General features: G+C 43.4%; 1 protein-coding gene and 1 long non-coding RNA gene across 2 annotated transcripts in view; one reads left to right on the top strand and one right to left on the bottom strand.

Moving 5' to 3' along the window:
* The window catches only part of GCH1 (GTP cyclohydrolase 1), a 37,486-nt gene extending 22,429 nt beyond the window's left edge, over positions 1-15,057 (top strand). Inside the window, exons 3-7 of the mRNA XM_040411529.1 lie at positions 5,696-5,805; positions 6,262-6,317; positions 9,671-9,702; positions 12,965-13,049; positions 14,038-15,057. Coding sequence (XP_040267463.1) covers positions 5,696-5,805; positions 6,262-6,317; positions 9,671-9,702; positions 12,965-13,049; positions 14,038-14,164 — 410 coding nt within the window. The 3' untranslated portion in view covers positions 14,165-15,057. The remainder of the gene's footprint in view (positions 1-5,695; positions 5,806-6,261; positions 6,318-9,670; positions 9,703-12,964; positions 13,050-14,037) is intronic.
* Positions 15,058-16,832: 1,775 nt separating this feature from the next.
* On the bottom strand, positions 16,833-17,350 carry LOC120981796. The gene is made up of 2 exons (XR_005774753.1): positions 17,298-17,350; positions 16,833-17,157 (listed from the first exon to the last, which is right to left on the bottom strand). It is a non-coding gene; the product is annotated as an uncharacterized LOC120981796 (long non-coding RNA).
* Between the last annotated feature and the right edge of the window lie 355 nt (positions 17,351-17,705).

Raw genomic sequence — 17,705 nt, forward strand, 5'->3', positions numbered from 1 at the left:
AATTCCCCACTCTTGTCCGTGTCTTTTTCTTTTGTTTTGTGTTAACTAAATTTGTTCATACTCACTATGTTAGTAGATATGATATGGTCTGTAAGAATATTTGTACCCATTCTACTGCTGCCATTTGCACATGGCTATATACTGATACGTATTTTTGGAACAGACCTTTTGCACTCTCAATAAAAAGAGTTTTGGTTAAGAATATAACTACTATAATACTGCTCCTATGTACAAGAATATAACTACTATAATACTGCTCCCATGTACAAGAATATAACTACTATAATACTGCTCCTATGTACAAGAATATAACTACTATAATACTGCTCCTATGTACAAGAATATAACTACTATAATACTGCTCCAATGTACTAGAATATAACTACTATAATACTGTGACTATGTACAAGAATATAACTACTATAATACTGCTCCTATGTACAAGAATATAACTACTATAATACTGCTCCTATGTACAAGAATATAACTACTATAATACTGCCTCCTATATACAAGAATATAACTACTATAATACTGCTCCTATGTACAAGAATATAACTACTATAATACTGCCTTCTATGTACAAGAATATAACTACTATAATACTGCTCCTATGTACAAGAATATAACTACTATAATACTGCTCCTGTGTACAAGAATATAACTACTATAATACTGCTCCAATGTACTAGAATATACAACAACCACACTTGGGCACTTCATGATGAGTGAAGCTGCCTTAAATACAAATAGTCCCGCCTCTGGGTGGGGACGGTAATCAGGAACCAGCTGCCTACTCCTATAAGAAAGGGAGAGGTGTGCGCGCGTGCTATAGCGCATCAGATGATACCTGGCAGTGAGGACGGATGCGGCGGTATGCTGGCGGGCGTCTCCTACAAGGTAAGCCAGTACTTATTCAGACCACGGTAGTCTATACAGGGGCGAAGAGACCCATCTTTCTTTTTCACAAAAAATAATCCTGCCCCTGCGGGTGAAGAAGACTTGCTGATGAAACCCCTCTCAAGGTTCTCCTTAATGTAATCTGCTGTAGCCTGCGATTCAGCGGGAGACAGAGGATAAACACGACCCCGAGGAGATGTCCCAGGTAGTAAATCAATTGGGCAGTCATAGGGGCGATGGGGTGGTAGTATCTCAGCCTCTTTTTTTATCGAACACATCCGCAAAGGAATGATAGACCACCGGCAAGGCCTCCAGGTTTTTAGCGAGGGATATAGAAACCCTTCGTTGAATAGAACATAAGCACTTGCCTTGGCACAGCTTTCCCCATTGGAGCACCTCTCCAGAGCTCCACTCGATTACTGGATTGTGCATCCTAAGCCAGGGCAACCCCAGCAAAAGAGAATGGGACAGTTCAGGGAGCACATATAGAGAAATCTTTTCAACATGTAACCACCTCACCCGCAGTTCCAACGATTCAGTGATTAACCGCACTGGATTCGTCAGTACTTGTCCACTGATGGCAGTCACCAGCAGGGGTTTTTTAAGCAGGCGTACAGAAATGTGGTATTGACTCACCATAGCTTGGTGTATGAAGTTCCCCGCAGACCCGGAATCCAAGGAAGCGGATATGGAGACCTTGATGCCCCCAAGAACCAGAGTCACAGGAATTTGGAGAGTGGAACAGTTTTTCGCCTAGGGCCACCTCTCCCAAAGACCCAAAGCATTGGAGTTTCCCGACTTCTGGGGACAGAAGCGGACACGGTGACCCGGACCACCACAGTAGAGGCAGAGTCCAGAAGACATGCGAAGACGACGTTCCTCATCAGAGAGCAGAGTGGAATTCACCTGCATGGGTTCAGGATCCGAAAAGGATGCGTGTAATGGAGGCTGAGACATATTAGACTTAAACAGCTGTTGTGGAAGTCTTTTTTCCCTGACGGGAGGCTAGCCCTGATCTGACACACCCCAACAAGTTTGCAAGATTGACAGATGAGGGGGATGTCAGTTCAGGGACAGCACTGCTGCAGCCGGACCCTTCCTCTGCCAGTCAGGGGAATGTCAGCTCAAGTAAGAAGGGGACCAGGAGAGCAGGGCAGCCCAGACAGGTGCTGGTAGTGGGAGACTCAGTTATTAGGGGGACAGATAGGGCGATCTGTCACAAAGACCGGGATCGTCAAAAGGAGTGTTGTCTTCCTGGCCCTCGAGTTCGGCACATCTCGGATCGGGTTGACAGATTACTGGGAGGGGCTGGAGAAGATCCAGCGGTCATGGTCAAATGATAAACTTAGAGGTAGGTGGAGTGTCCTTAAAAATGATTTTAGGGTAAGGACCTCAAAAGGTAGTGTTTTCCAAAATACTGCCTGTACCACGGGCCACACAAGAAAGGCAGCGGGAGATTAGGGAGGTTAACAAGTGGCTCAAGAACTGGTGTAGGCAGGAGGGGTTTGGGTCCCTGGAGAACTGGGCCGACTTCTCTATCGTAGGGATGGGCTGCACCTCAATGGGGAAGGTAATTACGTTATAGAAGGGGAAGATAGTGCAGATAGAGACCAGGGGCAAGGTAGTGGGACTGGGGGAGGAATGGAAGGAGGGACTCGAACAGTTCAGAAGGAAAGGTGTAGGGTGAAAAATATATATAAACCTCTCAAATGTATGTATACTAATGCCAGAAGCCTGACTAATAAAACTGGGGAACTGGAATTAGTGATGTGTGAGGAGGACTATGTCATAGTGGGAATAACTGAGACACGGGGCTGGATGATAACTATGACAGTGGGAATAACTGAGATATGGCTGGATGATAGCTATGACTGGGCGGTTAATGTACAGGGTTACAGTCTGTTAAGAAAGGATCACCAAAACCGGAGAGGGGGAGGGGTCTGCCTTTATGTAAAGTCCTGTCTAAAGCCCACAGTCCGAGAAGATATAAAGTGAGGGACATGAACATGTGGAGTCACTGTGGGTAGAAATACATGGAGGCAAAAACAATAATAAAATACTAAAGGAGTTTATTATAAACCACCTAATATACCACAGAGTATACTAAACTAGATAGACAAGGCGGCAAATCATAATGAGGTGGTTATTATGGGGGACTTCAACTACCCAGATATAGACTGGGAAACTGTAACCTGTACATCTCATAAAGAAAACAGGTTCTTGGCAATAACCAAAGACAATTACCTTTCCCAACTGGTTCAGGACCCGACTAGAGGGACGGCCATACTGGACTTAGTATTAACCAATAGACCTATGGGCCTTAGAAACACCCATAGGCCCAACTAACTGGGACAAAGTCCTCAAAAATGAAAATACAGCCACAAAATGTGATATTTTTAAAAGCATTCTAAACTCTAATTGTGAGAAATACATACCTTATGGGAATAAAAGGTTAAGGAACAAGAAGAAACCAATGTGGATAAATATAACTGTAAAGAAGGCAATAAATGACAAAAAGAAAGCATTTAAAATCACTAAAACAGGAGGGTAGCGAGGAAGCACTGAAAAACTATAAGGAAAAAAATAGAATATGTAAAAAACAAATAAAAGCAGCCTAACTAGAAACCAAGAGATTAATTGCCAAAGAGAGCAAAACTAACCCTAAAATGTTCTTCAATTATATAAATGGTAAATAGTATTAATTCTGAAGGTGTCGGCCCTCTACACAGGAGTTGCAGAGAGCAATGAGGAGAAAGCAAAGCTATTAAATATTTTTTCTCCACTGTATTCACTGAAGAAAATAAACTGTCAGATGAAATGCAGAATGTAAAAGTTAATTCCCCATTAAAAGTACCCTGTCTGACCCAGGAAGAAGTACAGCGGCGTCTTAAACAGATTAAAATAGACAAATCGCCAGGACCAGATGGCATACACCCCCGTATCCTAAGATAATTAAGTAATGTCATAGCCAGACCCGTATTAGTACTCTATACTGACAGGGAGTGTTTCACAGGATTGGCGCATAGCAAATGTAGTGCCAATATTTAAAAACAGAGCCCGGACACTATAGGCCAGTAAGTTTAACATCTGTCGTGGGTAAACTGTTTGAAGGTTTTCTAAGAGACGCTATCTTGGAGTACCTCAATGGAAATAAGCAAATAACGCCATATCAGCATGGCTTCATGAGGGAGCGGTCATGTCAGACTAATTTAATCCGTTTCTATGAGGAGGTAAGTTCTAGACTTGACAGCGGCGAATCAATGGATATCGTATATCTGGACTTCTCCAAAGCATTTGACACTGTACCGCATAAAAGGTTAGTATATAAAATAAGAATGCTCGGACTGGGAGAAAACGTCTGTATGTGGGTAAGTAACTGGCTGAGTGATAGAAAACAGAGGGTGGTTATTAATGGTACACACTCAGATTGGGTCACTGTCACTAGTGGGGTACCTCAGGGGTCAGTACTGGGCCCTATTCTCTTCAATATATTTATTAATGATCTTGTAGAAGGCTTGCATAGTAAAATATCAATTTTTGCAGATGACACTAAACTGTGTAAAGTAATTAACACTGAAGAGGACAGTATACTGTATGTATACACACTACATAGGACAGTGTACTGTATATATACTACAGGGGACAGTATACTACTACAGAGGGATCTGGATAGATTGCAGGCTTGGGCAGATAAGTGGCAGATGAGGTTTAACACTGACAAATGTAAAGTTATGCACATGGGAAGGAATAATGCAAGTCACCCGTACATACTAAATGGTAAAACTCTGGGTAACACTGACATGGAAAAGGAATTTTAGTGAACAGCAAACTAAGCTGTAAAAACAGTGTCAGGCAGCTGCTGCCAAGGCCAATAAGATAATGGTTTGCATCAAAAGGGGCATAGATGCCCGTGATGAGAACATAGTCCTACCACTTTACACATCACTAGTCAGACCACACATGGAGGACAGTGTACAGTTCTGGGCTCCTGTGAACAAGGCAGACATAGCAGAGCTGGAGAGGGTTCAGAGGAGGGCAACTAAAGTAATTACTGGAATGGGGGGACTACAGTACCCTGAAAGATTATCAAAAATAGGGTTATTCACTTTAGAAAAAAAGACGACTGAGGGGAGATCTAATTACTATGTATAAATATAGCAGGGGTCAGTACAGAGATCACTCCTATCATCCATTTATCCCCGAGACTGTGACGAGAGGACATCCTCTGCGTCTGGAGGAAAGAAGGTTTGTACACAGACATAGAAGAGGATTCTTTACGGTAAGAGCAGTGAGACTATGGAACTCTCTGCCTGAGGAGGTGGTGATGGTGAGTACAATAAAGGAATTCAAGAGGGGCCTGGATGTATTTCTGGAGCGTAATAATATTACAGGCTATAGCTACTAGAGAGGGGTCGTTGATCCAGGGAGTTATTCTGATGCCTGATTGGAGTCGGGAAGGAATTTTCTTCCCCTTAAGTGGGAAAAATTGGCTTCTACCTCACAGGGGTTTTTTTTTGCCCTCCTCTGGATCAACTTGCAGGATAACATGCCGAACTGGATGGACAGATGTCTTTTTTTGGCCTTATATATTATGTTACTATGTTACTATAATACTGCCTCCTATGTACAGGAATATAACTACTATAATATTGGCTAGGTACAAGAAAATAACTAATATAATATTGCACCTAAAAACTAGATAACACTGTTATATTGGCTAGATGAATGAATAGGATCTTTAGGGCAAGTCCCTCCATTCAGCTTGCAGTGTCTGCATTTTTATGATCTTTTCCAGATGTGTTGAATGATGCTATCTTTGATGAAGACCATGATGAGATGGTGATTGTGAAGGACATTGACATGTTTTCCATGTGTGAACATCATCTGGTTCCATTCATTGGAAGGGTAAGACTGCTGTGCCAGTCCTTCATTTTCTTCATCTTTAACAGTTTCGTTTAGTGATAACACTCTGTCACCACTAGGGGGAGCTCACTGCATACATCGTATACTTGATTAATAAAAGAGTATTTTGTAAGTTCCCATAAATGGAGGCTGCAGGAAGCCTGCATGTTGTCATTTATCTCTGTCCATGCACTGAATTTGGAGCTCTGTATCTGACAACTGGAGCTCCTTCTCCTATCCAGTGACATATTAGAAAGCTGCATGCTTCAATGCAATATTAAGCCTTTCCTCTTAAAGGAACACATCATTTGCATTATACACGTAGGTGCATGGCTGTCACATTGGTCTTCTATAAATCCCATTGTCATGCTACATCCCCTCAGCCATGCTCTAGGTATAAAACAGCAAATGACTTTTGCCTGGAGTGCTCCTTTTAATAAGCTTGTTTGATCTTTACAGGTGCACATAGGTTATCTACCAAACAAGCAAGTGCTGGGCCTCAGTAAGCTGGCGAGGTGAGCTCACATCGCGTCTGCGTTGACTGATTTTTTTTTTTTGCCATTTAATGAAAAGGGGAGAAAAAGATAAATGAAGCGAGCAGCGAGGACGTGTGAGAGCGCCGTCACAGGAGGCGGCTGGCGGTCATCCATCAGTATAATGTACAGGTGTGAGGAGGAGCAAAACACAATCCAGAGGCTTCATCCCCTGCTTACTGGGTCCTGAAATAATAGCAATAAAATACTGATATGGTGTTATATTAATATCAATTGTAGTAATAATCGGAGGAGTAATAGTAATAATAATCATAGGAACAGTTATAATAATAGTAATACGAATAGGAGTTATATTAATTCTAATAATATCAATAATTATAGAATAATAATAGCAGTAGTAGTAATAATAATAATAATAATAGTAGTAGTAGTAGTATTAATAACAAAAGTAGTAATAATAGGAGCAGTGATAATAATTATAAAATAAAGGTAGTAGTAATAATAGCAATAGAAGTAGTAATAGGAGTATTAATAGTAACAATAACAATAGTAATAGTAATAATAGGAGTATTAATGGTAACAATAGAAGTAGTAATAGTCATCATAATAATAATAATAATAATAATATAGATAGTAACAATAGAAGTAGTAATAATAGTAGTAACAGTAATAGGAGTAGTTACAGTAATAATTATAGAATAATATAGGTAGTAATAATCAGTTATAATAATTATAATAGTAATACTAGTTGTACTACTAGTAGTAATAATAGTAGTAGTAGTAATAACAAAAATAATATATTTAGCAATAATAGGAGTAGCAGTAGTAATAATGATAGAAGTAGTACTAATACGAGAAATAATAGTATTGGTAATAGCTATAGAAGTAGTAATAATAGGAGTAGTTAGTAATAATTATAGAATAATAAGAATAGTAATAATAATAGAAGTATGGTAGTAATAATAGTAGTAATAATAAGCTATAATACCAATTCCTTTAACTTCTTTGAGTTTATGACTTCAGAATTTATGGCTTGAACACATTTATTCTTCTCTGTCTTCATGAGAGGAGAGAGGAACTGGGGGACAATCTGACGGACCTATCTACACAGACTATTTTCCCCCCAAAGCGCTTGCTTTAACCCTTTCGGCCTTCTACGAATCCTTACAAAACTGCGACACTGGTTTCTAGAGGATTATTTGCTTAACATTTGTTCCTTATCTCCCCCTCGCCTTCATCTCACACAGCGTAGACTTTTTCCAATTAAATTTGACATTTCTTACCTCGGAGGCTCGCAGCAATATGGCTCGCAGATACATTTAATAAAAACGACACCAAAAAAAACACGTTGGCTCCTAGCAAATGAATTGCTGTGAGTAACAGATACAGATCATCACCCCAAAGCAAAAGCACACAGCAAATATAATGTATTAAGTAAATATTTTATTGTTCAAATATACAAAAAGTATTTTAAATTCAGTACTAGCAGCTTACATACTTAGGAAAAAAGAAAAATCGGACCACATATCCAGTGTCATTCGTCATACATGCAACACTCAGATGAAAAAATCTTATCATATTCAAATTCCTTTCACACCACCTAGATCTATGGGAGAGGGGGGCATCGTATGAACCCCAAACAGCATAGTGCACTTTTTCTTCCCTGAGGAAGCGACTGCGAAACGCGTGTCGGAGTCAGGTCCACACTGGTCGGTATTAGGCCCCTTTCACACGGGCGAGTTTTCCGCGCGGGTGCAATGCGTGAGGTGAACGTATTGCTCCCGCACTGAATCCGGACCCATTCATTTCTATGGGGCTGTGCACATGAGCAGTGATTTTCACGCATCACTTGTGCGTTGCGTGAAAATCGCAGCATGCTCTATATTGTGCGTTTTTCACGCAACGCAGGCCCCATTGAAGTGAAAGGGGCTGCGTGAAAATCGCAAGTGCGGATGCGATGCGATTTTCACGCACGGTTGCTAGGTGACGATCGGGATGGGGACCCGATCATTATTATTTTCCCTTATAACATGGTTATAAGGGAAAATAATAGCATTCTTAATACAGAATGCATAGTACAATAGGAATGGAGGGGTTAAAAAATTAAAAAATAAACTCACCTCATCCACTTGTTCGTGAGGCCCGGCTCATCTTCTTTCTTCTTCTTTGATGACCTGGGAGGAAAAGGACCTTTGGTGACGTCACTGCGCTCATCACATGGTCCATCACCATGGTGATGGACCATGTGATGAGCACAGTGGCATCAAAGGTCCTTTTCCTCCCAGGTCATCAAAGAAGAAGAAAGAAGATGAGCCGGGCAGCGCGAACAAGTGGATGAGGGGAGTTTAATTTTAAATTTAAATTTTTTTAACCCCTCCATTCCTATTTTACTAAGCATTCTGTATTAAGAATGCTATTATTTTCCCTTATAACCATGTTAGAAGGTAAAATAATAAGATCTACACAACACCTAACCCAAACCCGAACTTCTGTGAAGAAGTCCGGGTTCAGGTCCGGGTACCAAACATGCCGATTTTTCTCATGCGCGTGCAAAATGCATTAAAACGCTTTGCACTCGCGCGGAAAAATCACGCATTTTCCCGCATCCTATCCGGCCCTCACACGCGACGCCTGTGTGAAAGAGGCCTTACACTAAAGTATAACTCTTTGATGAACTGTTTGTCCTATTGCTTACACTTTATTTGTCTTGTATATGGGAATGTTTCCTTTGGCTCACACTTATTCCAGGAAGGAGAGTGCACTATGCTGTTGGGGGTTCATACGATGCCCCCCTCTCCCATAGATCTAGGTGGTGTGAAAATAATTTTAATATGATACTATTATTTCATCTGAGTGTTGCATGTATTGACGAATGACACTGGATATGTGGTCAAATTTTCTTTTTTCCTGTGTATGTAATCTGCTAGTACTGAATTTTAAATACTTTTTGTATATTTGAACAGTAAAATATTTACTTTATACATTATATTTGCTGTGTGCTTTTGCTTTGGGGTGATTTAATAAGAACGAGCAGAGCAGGCAAATAGCTCTTTACATGGAATGTCTGATCTGGAAGGGTAAGTAGACTTTTGCAACAAATGGTTATTGCTTCAATACATATAATTTTTTTTTTTAAAAAGTGAAGCAACCTTGCATGTAACCTCCATGACAAAATCTTCTACCATTGTGTGTATATATACAACTTCGATACAGAGCCATGCGTCTCCATGGTAACAGACTACAAACAAACCCTATGCAGCTCTGTTTTTGGAAGCCTGCAGCCATGTGTTTCTAATTCTGGACAATCTCTTCATTGTATCCATGGCAACATAATAATATAAATGATAATAATAGATTTTTTTTTTTTTCTAAAGGATCGTGGAGATTTACAGCAGACGACTACAAGGTAAGTAGCCCGCTACAGTGGATCCTGATTGCTTCTGACATCTCTAATACTCTCCCAGCCAGTGGCTCTTTGGTCATAAAAATCATAGGTCAGCGCATGATACATGCACAGCAAGTCAGACGGCAACTTTTTAGAAAGGGCACAATTATTTCCAAGCGCTATCAATGGGTTTACAATGTAAGTGCCCTTTATAGAGATAGTAATTGTTCTGACAACATGATGTCAGCAGTGACCGGGCTGCCACATGCACTGAAGATTACAGATCAGAAGTGACTGATTACACCATAGTCCATACTGCAAAAAATAGCTGGGTTAGGAGGTCTAGTGGGATCACAGACTCCTTCTGTTCCCAAGAACTGACTCACCCTGCAGAGAAAGGTGAATCACCACCTTTTATTTTTCGGTCATTGTCGGATTATTTCTTTATGGCAGAGCTCCATTTTTCTGATAGACAGATCCAAATCCCCTTCAAAGGCAAAGCTAAATGATAAAATTCTCTCTGCCTGCAGCCACCAATAGAGGGAGCTCAGGGGCTTACTGCAAACTATTATGGGGTTCAATACATAAACAGTATGCAGTTAGCACCTAAACTCCCCTTAATGGTGTCTGCAGGTACCCATTGTGTTTACTTTTAGACCTACATCTCTGGAGACAATTCAGTGCTCTGTATCAGAAAAACAAAGCTCGACTGCTATAAAGATGTGGAGAAGCAGGACTCCTAGACACTCTCTATGAGTGGGCGTGGGAAGCAGAACGCCAAGGCTCTCTCTATGAGTGGGCGTGGGAAGCAGGACGCCAAGGCTCTCTCTATGAGTGGGCGTGGGAAGCAGGACGCCAAGGCTCTCTCTATGAGTGGGCGTGGGAAGCAGGACGCCAAGGCTCTCTCTATGAGTGGGCGTGGGAAGCAGGACGCCAAGGCTCTCTCTATGAGTGGGCGTGGGAAGCAGGACGCCAAGGCTCTCTCTATGAGTGGGCGTGGGAAGCAGGACGCCAAGGCTCTCTCTATGAGTGGGCGTGGGAAGCAGGACGCCAAGGCTCTCTCTATGAGTGGGCGTGGGAAGCAGGACGCCAAGGCTCTCTCTATGAGTGGGCGTGGGAAGCAGGACGCCAAGGCTCTCTCTATGAGTGGGCGTGGGAAGCAGGACGCCAAGGCTCTCTCTATGAGTGGGCGTGGGAAGCAGGACGCCAAGGCTCTCTCTATGAGTGGGCGTGGGAAGCAGGACGCCAAGGCTCTCTCTATGAGTGGGCGTGGGAAGCAGGACGCCAAGGCTCTCTCTATGAGTGGGCGTGGGAAGCAGGACGCCAAGGCTCTCTCTATGAGTGGGCGTGGGAAGCAGGACGCCAAGGCTCTCTCTATGAGTGGGCGTGGGAAGCAGGACGCCAAGGCTCTCTCTATGAGTGGGCGTGGGAAGCAGGACGCCAAGGCTCTCTCTATGAGTGGGCGTGGGAAGCAGGACGCCAAGGCTCTCTCTATGAGTGGGCGTGGGAAGCAGGACGCCAAGGCTCTCTCTATGAGTGGGCGTGGGAAGCAGGACGCCAAGGCTCTCTCTATGAGTGGGCGTGGGAAGCAGGACGCCAAGGCTCTCTCTATGAGTGGGCGTGGGAAGCAGGACGCCAAGGCTCTCTCTATGAGTGGGCGTGGGAAGCAGGACGCCAAGGCTCTCTCTATGAGTGGGCGTGGGAAGCAAAAAATCCCAGTCTCTCTCTATGAGTGGATAGGGGAAACAGGATTCCCAGGCTCTCTCTATGATTGGATGGGGGAAGCAGGACTCCAAGGCTCTCTCTATGAGTGGATGGGGGAAGCAGGACTCCAAGGCTCTCTCTATGAGTAGACAGGGGAAGCAGTATTCCCAGGCTCTCTTTATGAGAGTTTACTGCAAACTATTATGGGGTTCAATACATAAACAGTATGCAGTTAGCACCTAAACTCCCCTTAATGGTGTCTGCAGGCACCCATTGTGTTTTCTTTTAGACCTACATCTCTGGAGACAATTCAGTGCTCTGTATCAGAAAAACAAAGCTCGACTGCTATAAAGATGTGGAGAAGCAGGACTCCCAGATTCTCTCTATGAGTGGGCATGGGAGGCAGGACGCCAAGGCTCTCTCTATGAGTGGGCGTGGGAGGCAGGACGCCAAGGCTCTCTCTATGAGTGGGCGTGGGAAGCAGGATGCCAAGGCTCTCTCTATGAGTGGGCGTGGGAGGCAGGGCGCCAAGGCTCTCTCTATGAGTGGGCGTGGGAAGCAGGACACCAAGGCTCTCTCTATGAGTGGGCGTGGGAAGCAGGACGCCAAGGCTCTCTCTATGAGTGGGCGTGGGAAGCAGGACGCCAAGGCTCTCTCTATGAGTGCGCGTGGGAAGCAAGACGCCAAGGCTCTCTCTATGATTGGGCTGGGAAGCAAGACGCCAAGGCTCTCTCTAGGATTGGGCTGGGAAGCAGGACGCCAAGGTTTTCTCTATGAGTGGGCGTGGGAAGCAGGACGCCAAGGCTCTCTCTATGAGTGGGTGTGGGAGGCAGGACGCCAAGGCTCTCTCTATGAGTGGGGGTGAGAAGCTGGATGCCAAGGCTCTCTCTATGAGTGGGCGTGGGAAGCAAAAAATCCCAGTCTCTCTCTATGAGTGGATGGGGGAAGCAGTATTCCCAGGCTCTCTTTATGGGTAGACAGGGGAAGCAGTATTCCCAGGCTCTCTCTATGGGTAGACAGGGGAAGCAGTATTCCCAGGCTCTCTTTATGGGTAGACAGGGGAAGCAGTATTCCCAGGCTCTCTTTATGGGTAGACAGGGGAAGCAGTATTCCCAGGCTGTATGAGTGGATCGGAGAAGCAGGACTTCCAGGCTCTATGCGTGGGTGGGGTAGCAGGACTCATAGGTTTTCTTTACGAGTCCTGGTAGGTTTTAATCAGTGTTTTATATGAAAAAAATACATACTATATCACAGAGCTCAGTGTCACCCCCTCTATCCTATGCTGCCCTGAAACAGAGACCTGACAGAGTTGCTTTGAAGAACTGACCACTGATTTACAGGGTACGCACTGATCTTCCTTGAACGTACATATAACGCCTACACAACAAGGACTGTAAATGCACATCATTTAGGCAAGGGCGACATGGTGACACTGGTCTTAGCCAGGATGACTGAGTAGCGGTGATCCCATAGAAATTAATGGAATCGCTGCGCCAGTTGCAACAAAGCCAGTGTCGGCGTGTAGCCCTAGCCTTATATGAAGGATAATCCATGACATCATTTTTTGATCTTTCTGCAGTTCAAGAACGCCTTACGAAACAGATCGCCATTGCAATTACAGAAGCCTTGCAGCCTGCCGGCGTGGGAGTGGTCGTTGAAGCTACGTATGTCTAACTTCCAATACCATAAAACCATGATATAAAAAAACTGGGGGAGAATGGTCAGGAGGGGTTGTCATAGTCTCATAGGATATCACAGTATAGAGCCACTTGACAAATATTTCTATTCCTTGAGCAAAGGCCATATAACAAGACATCAGGATGATAAATGACACATGGTAGTTGGGGGTCCCCATTACAGACTTGATATTACCCCATAGACAATTGATGTTGTGTACTAGTTTCCAATAGCAACCAGTGCCACGCACCAGCGCGCAGGGAATGGAGAGGATGGGAGATGATGGTAGTAGTTCCCAGAGTCTCTCATTATAAAAACCAGCAATCTTGCTAAATGACCAAAGGCATGCAATTCCTCAATATCTCCCTGCAATACCCAGCCGCTGGGTGCAGTCAGATCAGCTGGCCAGCCCCTCTCAGAAGTGTGGCTGGCACCAGAAGTAATAAACCCAGATCCACGGCCTCCATGGTCCTCAACCATCTGCAAAATTAAACACTTCTTTCTCTCAGAGGTAGTTTTCCCTCACAGGAATGGTGTTTTCCTGGTGAAGGATCTGTCTTAGCCTACTTGGTTAAACAGGTCTTTTTTTCTAGGGGAAAAGGGACCAGCCCATTACCTGGCAATTGTAACTAAGAAACTGCCAGTTAACCGTTTCCTACCTATACTTAGCCTTTTTGTTTTACAATCAATATCACAGTGGACACTTTAAACACGGTGAACCACAACATTAACCCTTCAGCAGTGAACCTGGTATTAACCCTTTAGCAGTAAACCGCTGGGTTACTGCATCAGCAGAATTGAGAATGCAGCTCTGGGGTATAATGCAGGCACCACATGATCTTTACTAGCCTAGATAGCCTAGACCATAGACCACCCTGACTAGTTACATTAAGGATGTCAGGCCCTACAAGTGCGCGCTATCACCTCTATCTATCTTGTTCTAAACTGTAACGTGCCTCTTTCTGTTTTGTTCAGCCACATGTGTATGGTCATGAGAGGGGTTCAGAAGATGAACAGCAAGACAGTGACCAGCACTATGCTCGGCGTATTCCGAGAGGACCCCAAAACCAGAGAAGAATTCTTGAACCTCATCAGGAGCTGATTTCAGTGCCAAAAAAATAATAATCTGCGGCTGCCTGAATCTGCCTGTCCGTGTCTGTGTGTCTCTGGTTCGGTCGTCTATTGTTCAACTATGCGTAGGATAACAGTGTTTTATGGTGACCGCTTCGCGTCATTTTATGGTACTCTGTGTTTACATATATATCGAGAAAGGACCGGAAACGTGGTGGCAAAGGGCACCACCCCATCCATTGCCATGTTTACATTGATCATGTTCTGTCCAAGCCTGACCCTACTTAGATGCTGACTTTTTTGGACATGGTACAGAATGGGGCCAGTCCTCAGTGACTACCTGAGACCACAGCTACTGTACGTATGTGATATTCAGGGCCACAGCTGGGGATCTGTAGGACATCCCAGCCGTACAGCAGCAGTTTCCAGCTGTTGCAAAGCTACAACTCCTAGCATGTTCCGACAACCCGTGGCAGGTTGGAGACCATTGTTTTACAGTAATATGGCTGCACATTCTCTTGATCAGACCACCCATAGGGAAGTGCCACTTAGAGTCCTAAAGAGTACTTACAGGTAAGCTACCAAAGGATTAAAGGGGTATTCCGGTTACTACAAGTTATCACCTATCCACTGGATAGGGGACAGTTAACAGATTGTGGGGGTCCATACCTCTGAAATGAATAGAATGGCTGGTTGAGCATACACCTTGCCGGTGCCATTCACTCTCCGGTAGTCCCATAGAGATGAATGGAGTGGCATTACACATGCTCGCCCTGCTGCGCCTTTCATTTCAGGGCTTCTTACCTGGGATTTTTGGGCATCCAATCACTGGGACTCCCACCGATCAGTTAGTTAATCCCGATCCAGTGGATAGGGAGTGGTAACTGGCATACCCCTTTAAGGCCCCCATACACATTATACAATCGTGGGGCAAATCAGTGGAGCCAGTTCACAGTCTCATATGTATTGGGAGCTCCCAACTCACAAGAAGGTTCGGGCTCTTTGAGCTTCAATGCCCAATCCTTTTGTTATCCCAGAAGATAAGCCGCCCCGGACACTTTTTTCTTTCTACTCTCTCCCCTTTGAGCGGAGTGTACATGTGTATGGGGCAGTCGAGAGAGATGGAGTATGTGACCTTAGTTAACAGGTGGTGGTCGCCCTTTCAGGACCAGTCAGAAAGCAGCTGCAAAAGGCCTAAGACCAGGCCTGCTAGTGATTTCAGAGGGCACTGTGTAATGCTTCATGTCCCCTGTGGTGGCGCTGCAGGGATACTGAATATTTGCTGCCAGGTTTCCCCACAAATGACGGTTGATCGCTGGGGTTCCTAACAGCGACAAAACCAGTGATCGGTTGTCAACAGAGTATCAATTAAAAGGGATTATCCAAAGTGGACAATCCCTTTAAAGAGGACCTGTCATCCCTCCTGACATAACTGTATTCATAACTACTTGCATACCCCCATGTAATAACAATTCTGGATCATCTTTTCTTAGCTATTCTTTTCTTATTCCTGCTAAAATGTTATAGATGAAGGTGCAGATGGATGTTACCAGTTGGGGGGGGGGGGGGGTGTCCATGTACAGTCTGACACTGGCAGCACTGATTGGTTAAGGTCAGACTGTGCAAGGACACACCCCAACTGGTAACTCCCATCTGTAACTTTATCCATAAACTGCTAGCAAGAATAACAGAGGAATTGCACAACATGGAGTCATAAGAAAAGATGATCCAGAATGGTCATTCCATGTGGAATAGAATTATTTACTAAAACAGTCATGTCAGGGGGGGGGGGGGGGGGGGGGGGCATGGTCCTCTTTAAGACTCTTGGCTGTATTAGGGTTGTCACTGCCTGACAGTGACATATATTTCACCATGACTAGATAATTTTATATTTAGCTTTCTCTCTTCTGCTGCTGCTGCTGCAATACATTCTGATCATTTACATCATTTATTTGCTTATCGTGCTGTATGTATAAATGTATGTTGGAGGGTTCGGATCATGGGAAATGTCTTTTTTGGGGCACCTCCACCCAACTCTGATGTATACAGGTGTAGGTAATTCCTATACTGCCTTTACCTGGGATTGTTCCTTGCTGCTCCCCTTACACAAATAGGCGGAACCACAGAGCAGACCCCTCCTTCTGGACTTACCATTTATGGGAATGAAGGGAGGAGCCTGACTACCTGCGTCCTCTGTAGAAAACTACTAATACTAGAGGACCAGATGCAGGAGTAAATATGATAATCGTACATTTACTAATGGTACCGTCTCAATGGACGAACGCTCAGAGGTGGACACAGCTGTCCTTTAAATATTTCTGTCTGAGATGTTTAATGGTTTACAAGACCCAGATCAGATTTGTGTTTGATAACTCAATGGAACAACAATCGGCAGCTTACCTATGGAAACTGAGAAGAGGCCATGGAGGAGCTCTGTACGCGTGTATTTATAACGTCCTGTCCATTGTCTGCTATGTGCCTGTGGTCTACAGATATATATATATATATATATATATATATATATATATATAATCACATAATACATGTCTTGTTTGTAACCATCCACATTTTTGGGGACCACATTATGTCGCCCTGGGAGATACTCTGTATATACCAAGAACACCCAGGCAGGGAATGAATTTGTGTACTATGATGTTAATGTCCCTTTAAGGGATTAAAGAAACAATGTCTGTTTTTTAAAGCGGTATAAATTATCTGCCTATCATATAAGTATAATATAAGCAATCCTGTATGATATATAGCTATAATATATACAGACCTCCTGTGTGATATATAGCTATAATATATACAGACCTCTTGTACGATATATAGCTATAATATATACAGACCTCCTGTGTGATATATAGCTATAATATATACAGAGCTCCTGTACGATATATAGCTATAATATATACAGACCTCCTGTGTGATATATAGCTATAATATATACAGAGCTCCTGTACGATATATAGCTATAATATATACAGAGCTCCTGTACGATATATAGCTATAATATATACAGAGCTTCTGTATGATATATAGCTAGAATATATACAGTGCTTCTGTGTGATATATAGCTATGATATATACAGTGCTTCTGTGTGATATATAGCTATAATATATGCAGAGCTCCTGTACGATATATAGCTATAATATATACAGACCTCCTGTACGATATATAGCTATAATATATACAGAGCTCCTGTACGATATACACTGCGTGCAGAATTATTAGGCAAATGAGTATTTTGACCACATCATCCTCTTTATGCATGTTGTCTTACTCCAAGCTGTATAGGCTCGAAAGCCTACTACCAATTAAGCATATTAGGTGATGTGCATCTCTGTAATGAGAAGGGGTGTGGTCTAATGACATCAACACCCTATATCAGGTGTGCATAATTATTAGGCAACTTCCTTTCCTTTGGCAAAATGGGTCAAAAGAAGGACTTGACAGGCTCAGAAAAGTCAAAAATAGTGAGATATCTTGCAGAGGGATGCAGCACTCTTAAAATTGCAAAGCTTCTGAAGCGTGATCATCGAACAATCAAGCGTTTCATTCAAAATAGTCA

Source organism: Bufo bufo, chromosome 11, assembly GCF_905171765.1.
Source record: "Bufo bufo chromosome 11, aBufBuf1.1, whole genome shotgun sequence".
NCBI classification, from domain to species: domain Eukaryota; kingdom Metazoa; phylum Chordata; class Amphibia; order Anura; family Bufonidae; genus Bufo; species Bufo bufo.